The sequence below is a fragment of the Protopterus annectens genome, chromosome 12.part0, assembly GCF_019279795.1.
Source record: "Protopterus annectens isolate FY-2018-M chromosome 12.part0, PAN1.0, whole genome shotgun sequence".
Taxonomy (NCBI): Eukaryota; Metazoa; Chordata; order Ceratodontiformes; family Protopteridae; genus Protopterus; species Protopterus annectens.
Genome location: NC_056746.1, coordinates 269,245,945 through 269,260,364, shown reverse-complemented (window position 1 = coordinate 269,260,364; position 14,420 = coordinate 269,245,945). Strand labels below are relative to the sequence as shown.

The 14,420-nt window shown below is 38.6% G+C and overlaps 1 protein-coding gene across 2 annotated transcripts in view; it reads left to right on the top strand.

Annotated features, from left to right (window-relative positions):
• The window catches only part of LOC122816498 (rab11 family-interacting protein 3-like), a 1,372,586-nt gene that overhangs the window by 1,206,198 nt on the left and 151,968 nt on the right, over positions 1–14,420 (top strand). For both annotated transcript variants that reach the window (XM_044089329.1, XM_044089328.1), the window contains one exon: positions 8,817–8,954. In XM_044089329.1, the coding sequence (XP_043945264.1) occupies positions 8,817–8,954 (138 nt within the window). The remainder of the gene's footprint in view (positions 1–8,816; positions 8,955–14,420) is intronic.

Sequence of the window (14,420 nt, the reverse complement as noted above, 5' to 3'; positions counted from 1 at the left end):
AATCAAAGTTCAGTTAGCAGCAATTTCCAATTTTCATACTGGATTTGATAATTCTTCTTTGGCTTCATATAAACTTTGTGAAGCCTTTATGAGAGGTACTCTGTTAAGACCACATCAAGATCCTACTCCACCGTGAGATTTACATTTGGTGCTGCAGGCCTTAATTAATGTTCCCTTTGAACCAGCAGCTAAATGCGACTCAAATTCTTGACCTGGAATATTATCTTTCTAGTGGCCATTACCTCAGATAGAAGAATTTCTGAACTTCAAGCATTGTCTTCTAAACCTCCCTATTTGATTTTTTTCATACGGATAGAGTAACATTACATACAAATGCTTCCTTCATTCCCAAAGTGGTGTGAGAATCCAATATTAGTCAGTCCATTAACCTACTAGTCATCTTTCCTAAATTTGCAAACAAAGGGAAATATGTGCTTCATTTATTGGATGTCCACAGACAATTGCGTTTTTACCTACACAGAATGAAAGGTATTAGAAAAATTAAGCAATGGTTTGTGTCCTTTACAGATTCTAAATTGGGAAAGTCAATTGCAAACATGACTTAGTCAGATGGCTGACAGAGTGTATATCATTTATTTACAATAAGTTGGTCCTGTGCTTACCAAAACCTTTAAAAGTCCATTTGAGTAGGTCCATGGCAACTTCTTCAGTGTTTCTTGCTAGTGCTTCCATGGATGACATATTTGCAGCTGAAACTTGGGCTAAAACTCATATGTTTATTACCCATTAAAAATTGGATCTGGTCTCAAGGTGAAGAGTAGCCTTTGGCTCAACTGTGCTCAGGAATATCCATCCTTATAATCCATCCGGGAATTTAGGTAGCTGGGGTTCTGTCCTATATGTTGAGGCTGGAAAGAAAATTGGTAACATCCGATAAAGAAGTTATGTACTTAACCATAATGTTCCATCTGTATTGTCCATTTTCATTCTTCCTCACCCCCCCACCCTCCAAACCCACCCTTTGTTTTTCATGATAAATTTCTGGACGAATGAGTATAAGGAAACCACTGTCCTTATTGAGCTCCAGATATGGCAAACTCTTTTAGGATCTTTGTAGTAGTCCTTTAACTCTTGTGAATCAGCGAACAAGATCTGAGGTATGTTAGGGGTTGGTGCATTCTGGGTAAGGCAGGGGCTCAAGACCTTTTTGGTGATCACGAGGTATAGTAACGGCCAAGTCGGATCTGAGGATCTGTTGAGGAAGAATGAAAATAGACAACAGATGGAATGTTATAGTAAGTACATAACTTCTTTTTACTGGACCTAGAATTTTTACAGAATGTCAGGCAGATGTAGCTTGTTGCAGGACTGTGGGCATCCAGGTGTATCCTTACCTGGATGATTGCCGGATTAAGCACAGTCTAAAGTGGAGAAGTTGAAAACAAGCTTCGGTCCCACCAATAAGCGTGTTACGACTCAGTAATCCACAAGATAATGAAATAAACTCACAGTTTATTATGCGACATATCGATAGACCATAACAACAAAGACAAAAAACAAAAAGCTCGTTGTATCAACAGTGGCCACACAAAAGCCTGCTGTATCAAACAAAAAATGCCGTGAATATCTGGTAAAAATAAAAAGTGAACAAGCCAATGCGGAACAAGTTTAGCTTTCAAACAAATATCTTTGGAGCCTCCAGTTCTTTTTAAGAGAGATGCCATTTAGCATATTATTTCATGATACAGCAGCTTTTTGTTTGGGATATCTTAATTTAATTTCCCGCGCTGAGTTTTTGTTGTTGTCTTTTACTGCATGTGTTTTGATTCACTGTTTAAGCTGTAGAGCAACTTTATCTTAACTGTGGATTTATCTATCTTTTCAACTCTTTTTTATAAAGTGGAGAAGTTGCAGAGGGCACTGGAGTACACCCTACACTGCCTTAGCAGGCTAAGCTTCTTCCTAAATGAACAAAAATTAAACTTATTCCCAGCCAGAATGGTGATCTTCCTGAGCACCATGTGGACAGTCAGTCTGCAGTGGTTTACCCACTACTGGAAAAGGTGGAATCCCTCTTTCCCTTTTTTTTTAAGACATGCAGAGGAAATCAGGGTTAACAACCAGGGAATTGCTGCACATTCTGGACTACATAACATCCAGAATATCCATTATGCTTGTAGTCAGACTGCACATGGAGAAACTTCAGTGGTATCCATAGACTCACTGCCTGGGGCATACCTTCCCAGTTCTGCTCAGTGTGAAGAGAAAACTGAAATGGTGGATATAAGAAGTTAGAATCAATGAAGGCATGGCCTTCTGCCTACCATCTCCAAAACAAACTTTGACCACTGATGCACCTTCAATCCATGAGATACACATCTGCACATAAAGATAAAACAGATGATATTAGTGTTTTTGGCAGTAATGGCAGTCCTTCATATAAATTATCACACACAAGTAGGTTGTAGAAGTAAACTGAAACAGCAAAGCAGTCTTTCCAGGCAAGCCAATTAAAATGTAGAGTAAAATAGTTCCAGTTGTTGGGTACTTGCACAATGTTAAATGTTTTTCTTTACAGTTCAGCAATGTTTCTAGTAATACATTAATAGATAAGCAACTTGATTTCCATGAGATGTGATGAAGTAATAGTGATTAGCTTTGTTAAGCAGTGCTTTTAATAGCAGGAATGTGAAAGTTTGGATTTAGATAGGAAAATAATGTTGTTTACCTCCCCAAAAATGCATTGTGACTAGTATTCACAGTACAGTGACAGATTGTTGTCTTAATTTCTACTTGTCTGTAGCCACAAGTATTCTGAGTTTTTTGAACACACTTTTTATTGTAGTCCAGTTTCAGTATAGTCTAATGTATATCATCGACAAATGTGTGATTTAACTAAATATGTTCCTGCTTTGGGAAGCCTTTTTGTAAGACTTCATGTTTGCTGAGAATTGCAGCAGGTTTTGCCTCTCACTCAACTGTTTTATTCCTTTAGTAGAGGATCCTGAGTTGTTGTGGCCCTGTGGGAAAAGGACATAACATGGGTTCCTAATATTTCAGCTTGTCTGTTTTTTTTTAATTTGGTGTGAAACCAAGTTAAAAATTAATATATTTTCTTATACTTGAAACCATCAGGGAAATTATTTGGCTAGCACAGGCACAGTGATTGTATTTGTCAACCAACTACCTCACAACTTCCCAGTAAAATGAATTGAAAATGGAACCCAGAAGTAAGGTGTAATTGCTTTTCATTAGCATGACTTCTTACTTCACCACACTAAGATAATAGCAGGGCACATGCAGCCAGTCCATGTCCTGTTGCTCTAAGTACTAAATGCCTGAGATTATTTGCTAAGTACAACCAGTTGCAGTGTTCTCCTGTTACTATGAGTGCTAAAACAAACAATTTCAGTGCTTACCTAGCAAACCCTAGTCATTTGACTAGGGACTACCAAAGGGAAGGGGCTACTTCAGTGTTCTCAAAGTTTTCTCTTGCATTTTTTGTTCTGTACTGCAGGAAGTCAGATATGTATATATGCATATGTACCTTGTCAAGCACATGCAGCAATTGGAGAGACCACAGAGGTTCCTGACCAGGAAAATCCAGGGTCTCAAACACCTATCCTATACAGATGGGCTAAAAGCCCTGTCCCTCTACTCAGTTTCATACAGACTGCTCAGAGGTAACCTGTGTCTGGCATACAAGGCCATTTCAAACCCAGCCTTGATGGAGTTGTTTCATATCTGTAAGACAAACTCCAATCGCACAACCCACACGCAAGGCCTTAACCTGGCCTGTGACATTAATAGAACTTGTTGGGATAGATTTGTGTCCCAAAGACTCCCTCTTCTGTGGAATAGACTCCTCTCCATGTCAGTCACAGTACCTCTCTAGCCCTCTTTAAGAGGAACCTGGATGACTGGATGGGAAACAAAAAATATACCTCTGGGATCCCACCTGTGTCTCTGCTGGATAGAAGAAACAGGTGCTAACTTTGAGGGAACATGGGCGAAATTCTTGGCTAGGCTTATATAGGCCTCTGGGCCAATAGCCTTGAATCATCCTATGAACGTATGTGTGTGTGTGTGTTTTTGTGTGTGTACATCTATATATGTGTGTATATATATATATATATATATATATATATATATATATATATATATATATATAGATCTAGATAGATATATAGTTTACTATCAAAATATCGAAGTTCATAAAAATGAAAGTTTGATACTTTGAAAATGACCTCCTACTTTCTGCAAACCAATTAGGTTAAAATGTCGAATCTGTTGATCGAATTCAGCAGATTCGACATTTATGTTGAATTTCGACAGTGATGGGCAGAGTAGGTGCAAACGAAAGTTAAACATCTACACTGTCATTCATGCTTTAGCGGGGGGCAAGCCACCCCTGCACCCCCCACACCCCCTGCAAATAAAATATTTTAACTCCAAGATCGCACTACAGTGAAGAAAGGAATACATTTCCCAATCCGCACTGTACTGCGACTCTACGTATAACATCTAGTTCATATCAGCGAATGCACACTTGCATTCGCTATGTACTCTCGATCTCCTAACGTTCGGCGGAAGTCGACTAACTGCCGTTTGACTTTTATGTTCGCTGAACCAACGTCCAACCTTTTGATAGTATATCTAAATATACACACACACACACACACACATATATATATATATATATATATATATATATATATATATATATATATACACATTACACTCTGTTCACAATGCAGTCTGAGAAATTTTTTTTTATTTCATTGTACAGTGATCTGGCTGGCGGTGATGTCAAGTTACAGCAGTAGGTAGTTGAAAGACATTGCTGTAACCATTATCTCTTCTACATTGTTGCTCATCACACACATTGGAGGTAATCAGTAGTCCTCTGTCTATGGCTGAAAACAAAAGGCTGCGGATGCAGTGTTTGTTCTCATAATTTAGTATGAGGCAGTGAGTGTACAAATGTCGAAGAGCAGCAAGTTAAAATACATTACTTTCGCCATTGATTCTTTTAGTTTCATCACAATTGAATGTCACAAAATGTATACATAAAATTGCTATCTTTTTGGAGGTTATAGGCAGTTGGGTTTTGTGTGAAACCAATGGACAGTTACATGGTCACTGCTGAATGATCATTGATATGGCTGTTTTAGGGGCAGTGTATCTTTTTGTGAGCAAGAACTTAAAATTCATGAAATTCACGATGGAGTCCTCTGTGTATATCACTTTCGTTCCAAACACATCAGAAAGTTACACAGAAGGTAGCTTATTTGGGGGCCAGACCTTGAGTGAATGCACATGGCAGTTGCATGATCCATGTGAAACAGTGATGGCTTTTTGGAGGGTGACAGCATATATATATCCGATTGCAGCAAGTTGAAATACATTAATGTAGTTAATATTGATTTTTTTCCCTCACAGCTAAACAGTGGTATGCACTGAAAGTGGCTGTCTTTTGGGGTTAGTATGTGAAGGCATGCTGTGTATAGTGACATGATCTTTGTTTAAATGATAGTTTTCTTGGCTTATCTAGATACAGTGCATATGTCTGAAGTCAGTAAAGTGAGGTATGTCACTGTGGCCATAATGCCTTTCATTTTCTTCTGAGTGAAACAGCAAATGTGTACAGAATGTAACTATGTTTTTATTGGGTTGTGCAAGATGTGTGTGCAAGGAAAAGTCAGTTACATCATCACAGCAGAGTGATCATAGGTGTGGCTTGTTGAGAGCAGTATATGTTTCTGAAAGAAGTAAATTAAGTACATTGTTGTGGCCATTACATTTATGTGACTTTTTCACATCAGTGGTATATCCTATTAGAAGGGGCACATTTCACTTGTACAGAATTGTTTGCTGTATTATTTGAAACACAAAATACAATCTGTACCTTGTCTTATGTTGTTACATTATAGTTCTTTCACAACCTTCCTAATAAAAATGACAGTATTTTGATTCAGTTCATAACAGGAGAACGCATTTACTTTTTTTAATGGGGGAAATGTATACTATATAAAAATCATGAATGTATTTAGTTTTATGACACACCATTTCCTTATCACTGAAAGCACTTTTTTTCATCATTTGAGTTGCTGTTACATAAAAAATGCATTAATGAAATGTGACTTGACAGTTAATGATTCAGAGTCCAGTAGTTCTGTTACCTCTGCCCCTTAAATCACAATTGAACTACATTTTATAACTGAATATCTAGGTCTGATATGCAAAACTGTTTCAGATGTATAGACTTTTATTGACAGTTTCCATCAATAAGACCTATGTGGCCAGGAGAATGTTTCAGACTGCTAGGTTGAATTTTACTTGATTTTACTTCTGCTGGAGAACCAGGGAGAAACTAATGGCCATAATGTGTATGTATTATATTCTCATCACACCAGAAGCTGAAGCCTTGTATATTTCACCAGAAAATGTGTAGTTCACATGCAAAGTGTTATAGCTGAAATTCATTGTTTAGTAACTAAAGTGGTGGTGTCAGTTATGGTGCTGAGATGTATTGAAATCCCTGAAAGTAGAGTAACAGTCTTGGATGAATTTTGCTGTTGAACATACATTTCTACCTGAATCTGCCAGTTAAGTGGTTCCTAGAATGAGTGTTGCTTCCTTGTCCTCCTTTGAAGAACCCCTCTCCCCAACGGGATCTGAATTTCCATAGTTGACCAGCTTTCCCTTCTGCTCTTTGAGCTTGCTAGCTCCATGTCTTTGAAGTTCCTGCCTTGGGTGACACTTTTCCTGGTGGCCATTACCTCTTAACAGCAAATTTCATTGCTTCTGCCCTTGTGTACAGGAAATCTTGTACTGCCTACCTCAGAGATAAGGATATTCTTCAGCAAAAACCACATTTCGTCCAAGGGTGGTTTTGGCAGTTTCCCTGAACTAGTCCATGTGATTCACAGAAACTAGAGGAGAATGAGTCCTTCATATACTAGGCATACACCATCAGCGAAGATATTACTTAGAGATGCGAGAATTTCAGATGATAAAGAGTGCTTTAATTCCTTTGCATCAGGGAGAAATAGGCTTTAAGAAGAAATTTTCCAAGTAGTTAAGTAACTAAATAATGTTTTGCCATCAGGAGACTAACTGCTTGATGGCCAGTGCTGTGGGCAAAGCTCACTGTACCATAGGAGTGGCTGTCCCTCTTCTGATTCAAGAATGTCTTCAGCAGATGTCTGTGAGGTAGCTACTTAGTCTTCTGCTTGTATGATTATGTGACTTGTTCCACACTCAGGATTACTTTTTGTGGGTCAGCCTAACAAAGGACACATCAACGGTAGTTCTCTTTGCGGGAAATATGTCGCACATATAATTTAAAATATCATGTGTCAAATGGACGATCATTTTTGATAGCTGAAGAGTTCTCCCCCCATCTTACTGCATCTGTGAACTTTTTCAGTAACTGGCTGTTGGAGATTCCTGTAAGCTAGACAAGTATTTATTTTAATATTATTTGTTTTATAATGTAGTGTCAGATCTATGCTCCTCCTTCATTTGCAGGAAAGTGATCATTGCTGACATGCTGATGTACTGGCAGGGTATGTAGCCATTTTGTTATGTCATGGAATCCATTGGTATGAGTGCATAGATGTCCACAAATGTTAGATGTTACAAAACAAAATGCCAAATTTTTACTGTTGAAAAGAGGTACTTAACAAGGAGCCCATCAAGGAATGTCTTCTCTTAGGTAAGCTGATGTGATATGAAAATATATGTTACCTCTGCAGTATTTTTAGAGTTTTTATGAAGTGTCACACACCCATGACCCTCCGTTCTTTATTTTCTGGTGTATCACAGCACCTATCACTTCTAACTCAAAGGCATCCTCACTTCTTTTTTCATTTCCCTGTGCATCTATATTTATATCTCCTATATTCTATATTGCTCCTGCTGTCTGTTGACTGTCAGCCTCCCTTGGTAAATGGAACTGCACCTTCATATAGGCATAAGCTACTTCTACCAGAAAGATTTCACTGCCCCAGTACATGTGTACCCCTCTAAATCCCCAGGAGAGGCGAGCGGGCAGTGCTTTTTATTCCTCCCTCTCCCCACCTGTTTCCTTCAGTGGTGGGGCTGCTAATGGCATCCTGGTCACCTGAGTCCCAGTAAGGACTCCCATCTTTGTGTGTCATATGACTACACCTGTGCGTCTGTATTTTTTCAGATTGCTAGTGAGGAATTGTATTTGTGCAGCCAGAGGGCATATATTATTAGAGAGCCAGGCAAACTTTTACTCCTTTAATGGCATCATGTTATTGTGCATGTTTCCATACACGTAATACACAGAACCTCTAACTCAGCCCCCTAGCTGCAGGTCACAGTAGTTACTTTGGCTTCTGCTGAGGTACTACTTTGAATACTTTGGCTCGTCTTCTTCCAGAGAGATGAGGAATAAACTCATCCACCTCCTGTCATGCCACTCTTTAATTCCCCAGACGCTGTTGTTGAATTGGGATCATCAGGGTCAGATGCTTTGCCCCCTGCACCAGTGGTCCAGACTGTTACTTTTGTATTGAATAATTGTGCCTGTGCTTTAGATTGTCTCACTGTAGTTTTCAGTGTGTCAGACTTTATTTCTGTAGTGCATCGTTTGTGCTTGTTGTTTAGATTCTCGCTGTACTTTCCCTTGTTTGTTATAAAAAGAGAAGAGCTTACCTTTTAAGGCATGGCTTCAGGTCTAATCGCAGTAAGGCAAGAGCTGCGTTTGAGTGTAAAAACAGTAAAAATGTTTTTTGAAACCTAAATGAATTTTACCTTTTCATCTTTGTGCCTCCATTGTCATTTTGGGTATGGTCTGCCCATGAACTGCTTGTGTTTTGCAGGAGAAACGAAAACTGCAGGATGAGATTGAAGATATCACTTATCAACTAAATGAAGAGCAGGAGAGCAAAAGGAAGTTAGCAGATAAATTGTCCCATGAGCAGCACCAATCTCAGTGCAACAGGGAAGCTACTCAAGAGGTACATAGAAGACTTCATTGTTCTTATTGCAAACCTGAAACTAGTAGTTTTGCTACGTAAGAGTCACCGATTTTAATTTACCTTTTAACCTTACGGCACTACTGGTCATGGTGTATTCAACATAAAAATAGCAATCCCAGGATGCATTGTCTCATTTTCCATAAACTGGAAATGCAAAAGCTTGTTTGAGTACAAAATAATTGATACAATTATGCATTGATTTGTTTTATTTCAGAATTCAGTAATAATAGCATCCTTTGCTGTTCTTTTTTAGGTTTATTTTAGAAGCATTCTGTCTTTCTATAAAAAAAAAAAATCAGTTCGTTTACAATCACGAGTTAGCTGATATTGCTATATTTCAGTGGTTCTCAGACTTCTGTTTACACTGTGGCCGCTTAGCTATGTAGAACTACCCTGATTAAAAAAAGCAGTTAAACAATAATTAAGGTTCCATACTTCAAACTGGGTAATATGAGCTTGCTTTGAAGGCCAGCTTCTTGATGTGAACAAACTCTTACGTTTTTGTTCTACACAGAGTTCATCTCAAATCTCTGTATGCTTTTAATTTGAGTTAGCCAAGAGAAACCTAATTGACAAAGGTAAGTAGTGAAAAATAATAGTTTAATATTAACAACTTGTTGAAAAAGCTTCACATCTAGTTGAACTTGTGTACTTTGGGTTCATTAAACTTCATTTGCAGTAATTGGTCCTTGGTTAACTCGGTCAGTTGATCTTGGGCATTAAGGTCCTAGGTCATGTAACCTGTTATTGCAGATTGGCTGAAGGGGGTTCAGTCTTACTGAATATTATAAACATTTTGAAAACAAAAGGCAAACTTCTGATGAAGAATGTCCAGATGATTATAAATGTTGTTCATCAAAAACCTCTTTGGCCCTATCAGCAGCAGCTGTTGCAAGAGGAAACATTTTTAAAATTCACTGTGTAATTCTCTCATGCCACAACACCAGCTTCATATGAAAGCCACAAAGTTTGTCAGTAATAGACAGTAGATTACATTTCTAGTCTTTATTTTTGTGCTGTTAATTCAGATATCCAAAAATGTCTATTAGGTATGCCAGTTTTGCCTGCCTTGTTGGCAAAGAGAAATAAAGACTTGACTATGGCCTCTCTTGGGGGTGGGGAAATGGGACTGTCAAATACAGCAGTCCCTAGGAGGAGGAAAACAAGGGTGTAGGGAGTGGCAGAAAGGTTGACTCAATGGTGGCATATGGCCAACAAGCTGTGAAGGCAGCAGCCTCTGGCATTGGTAGATGGGAGCATGCATTCACACAGGGAGACAGTAGTAGCTGCTGCATTGATGCTCAAGGGAAGGGATAGGACCATACCAGCTGTGATGCAGGCAAGGGTGCAGAGGACCCCAGAGGTGGCCTAATTAATGGCCTGCCCAAGGAATGTTTAGAATGGGAGAACAAACATTTGGTTCTGGCTGATAGGGAGAGACTTGGTGGTACACAGACACAGATGACTTGGCAACTCTACTTGTGCCCAACTGACCCATTCATTGTGAGACTGCAGAAACTGGAGACAGCTGGGCAGGTTGAGAGCTCCAGAGTGCATTTGTTCCTCCTCAGGAATCCCCCATGAACTCATCAGCTGGAGGCAAGAGTCTAGTGGTAGGGAGTGGACCTGCTTGATTGGTCTTGCAGGGATGCTCTCTCTTTCACAGCAGCTCTTCAGAGCTCCACTATAACTGCCCTCCTTGGTAAATCATGCTTTTGCAATCTGAATTTCCGTCAGCTCACAGAGCAGCTTTCATGCTGCAGCACATGCTCAATAGACTTATGCTGTACAGAGAAGACACCTAGTGCTCCCTTTGTGTGCCACCCATATGGCGAAGTATAGCTACTTCCCGTCCCAAAGGATGGGTAGACTGGCTGAGTTTGCACACACTCGTCTTCTTTTACTAACCTCTATAGGTGCCTGAACTGCTGTTTCAACTCTGGTCAACTTTGGCATAATCAAGACTTAATACCCCTACACCACAGAGCCACTTTTACTGTTTAACCTTGAGTAGAAATCCTTTGTCTTTACCAGTCATGGAAGCTGCACCATCTATGGAAGTACTAACACAGTCCTTCCATTGCAGACCTTCTTCCATAAAGTAATTTGCAGTTACTTTAAAATTTCTTCTTCTGTTGTGTAGCTAGGAATTTCTCTGCAAAACAGAACCATTTAAGGCTGTGCTGTTAACATTAACATATTGGACATAGTCTAGAAGTTGGGCTTTTTAGTGGGCCCAGTGGCACACAGGGATAAAACCTTTACTGCAAACCAAGATGTTCCATGATTGATTAATGGCACAGCCACTTGAATAAGGAGAATGGGAATGATCTGCTGATATCTGCTTGTCCATCCAGGTGGGGGATGGGGGTGCAGCCTAGGCTCACTTCAGTAATTGCCTAGTAAGCTCCTTAGTTGGGAGGTTGCACTTGCATGGGTATTTGTATGCACCTCCTGAGGGGAGCAGTTGCAGAGCCTGCAAGATTTCTTCGGGGATGGGCAGTTAGGACTTACAGCACTGTGATGTTGCATCAGTGTCCTATCTTCTCACTGGTCCAGGACATGGGTCTGGTAGATATGGTAAACTAGGAGAGGAGCTGCCAGATGATGATGGTCAGCTGCAGGGGTGGGGGGGACTGTAGGACATTTCCTTGGGATCAGTTGATTCATCCTGTTGTATAGCAAAACGTAATAGGCTAGCATTTTTCCCTGAAGTTGTGCTGAGTTATACAGTGATGTGTTTTATTTTCATTTGTTCATTGTGTGTTGCCTGGGGTAGTGGGATGATCCTCAAGGGACTGATTTTAGCCACAGCTCAAGTGTTTCAGTAAGCAAGTGAGCAGTACAGTAGTACAATGTAGCAGTATAAGAAAGTAATCCAAGATAGCATATCAGATGTCCCAACACAGAGTAAAATATGTTCCAATAGAAAACTGTTAATGAAGTGTTAAGTTTGTTGGGAAGTGTTTAAATAAGCTTGGTTTAGTTTAGAGGCAGAGGTCAGTTGTTGAAATATAGAATAGGGAGAAATTATGAGGGGGAAGTAATGTAAGAGAGGGAATTGTCCTATAATGGTCATAGGAGAACAGTGAAAGCTTTTGTATTTTATAGTTGTTTTTATAGGCAGGAGAGTAATTTTAGTTCTGGAGGGGAGTGAAGACTATGATTTGATGAAATTCTCTGGGAAGAAAACCTCATAGAATCGGTGCAGGTTTATAGAATTATTTAAAAATATGTATGCTGATTGGTCAGACCTTTTACCTGCCCTTTGTAAAGTCAATATTATTCATGTAAAACAGTTCAGTTGCAGTGCCAAAAAAGTATCATTGAAGCTACCAGCTACAGAACTGACAACAATCGCAACTGTCATTTTTCTATATTACACTTGTCCTTCAGTATTTGCTGTGTAAAGAACCATTGCATTTTTTGAAAAAAAAATTCATTAGCCATGTAATCACTTCACTTTTTATATAACATGAAGTTACGCTTTATGGAGTCTAACAGCTTCCTTTAGCTGACCAGTTTTTGTTATGAAGTATGTAAGGAAGACTAAGGAGAGTTTAAGGAAATATCCCCTTACCAAGTGTAATAGAAGGTGCTATTTTAGATGAAAAAGATAGCATAAACTGTGATGTACTTTGCAAGCCTCAGTATGCATATCCTAAATTTATGTGCAGTATAAACTTTAGATATACCCTGAAGTGGAGAAGTCACAATCAATTTATATAATGACATTATTGATAAAAGTTAAGATTTTTTGAATGTTAGTATATAGTAGCAGTAGTCTATGGTTTGTTGTGGGTAATGTTTGATTTTTTTATCCACTGCTGGCTTGATCACTCAGGCTTTACCTTCATGATCAAAGAATGCCATCTGTGGACAAATTAAGCATTAACTGCACACACTTGTGGATTCCTGCTAAAATGGCAAATTATGGTGTGAACAAGACTGACCAGTTTTACTGTCAGGCAGTGGAACTGTTGTGGTTTCTTTGAACAGCAGCTTCATCTATTTTAATTCCGTTTCCCAGCAGCATGGCACAAATGTAGCTGGTCTAGCCTTTGTCCTCCACAGCCACAAGCCAGGCACACTAGTGAAATGCAGTGTCCATGCAATAAATCATTTAGAAGTCATCAGAGATTGTTTTACATGATGTATCACAGCAGAAACAAGGTAATACAGAGAACTTAAAAAAACTCATCCACAGAACAAGTTAAGTATGACGAGCATTATTAAACAAAGCAAGATAAAACTTAGTGTTGTTAAATATTGTAATGTGAAATACCATTAAGATCAGCAAGCTATGCCACAATGCACTTGTTTACTCTACATGTGATGTTTTCAGGATAGGGTGGATTTATACAGTACAGTTTTTGATGAAGTTTTGATATAGGATGATTTTGTTTGATAGTGTTTTCTTAGTAGTTGGAAGTAATGAGCATTTATCTAGAATATTGTATGTTTTGAGGAACACATTAGGATGTCAGCATAAAATAGCCATTGTTATGTGTTTAATGCTAATATTAAATGGGTAAATTCCAAATTTTCTATAGTAGCATAAATGTCTATATATATATATATATATATATATATATATATATATATATATACACACACACACACACACACATATATGTGTAAACACACACGTGTGTGTGTATGTATACATATATATGTGTGTGTGTGTGTGTATATATATATGTGTGTGTGTGTGTGTGTGTATATATATATATATATATATATATATATATATATATTAGGTAATTCACTCATTTCAGTGTTCTAAGAGTCATAAAATTGTATTTTTTCTTGGATTTCTGTGTATGCTTAAGTTCGTGACTTAGGCCTTTGATATTAAATGTGAGTGTGTTCAATCTCACCGTTTGTTCTTACACACGGGTTTGGAGCCGATCCTCTGCTCCGAGTCAGCCGCATAGCAAAGCTCTGCATCTTAGAGAAGCTCGAGACCAGGCTATATCCCACAATCCTCCCTGCAATTACCCAGATCTAGTTTTTCGCTGCAACGGATCACATCGACGAGAGCTCGGACCAGAGAGAATATTGTTATATTCAGATAAGATTCTTATCTTCTTGTTTAAAAAGTTCTTATAGTTCTTAAAAAGTTAGTTTTTGATTAGTGCTAGTGTGTGTGTGTGTGTGTGTGTGTGTGTGTGTGTGTGTGTGTGTGTGTGTGTGTGTGTGTGTGTGTGTGTGTGTTATTATAATTAATCCTGTCACTTTTTTATAGGTCCCCTTTTGTGGCCTACCTCTTCTTACACTTATAGCAATACTTATATGTACAATAAATGTTTACTTAATAGTTATTAGTTATATAGCTAGTGTCTTAAAATGTTTCATAGTAGAGTGTGTTACTTCTACCAGTTATGTCAGAAACAGCCAAATCCGGCTTTAAAAGATGCCAGTGTGGACAGACAATGTCCATCA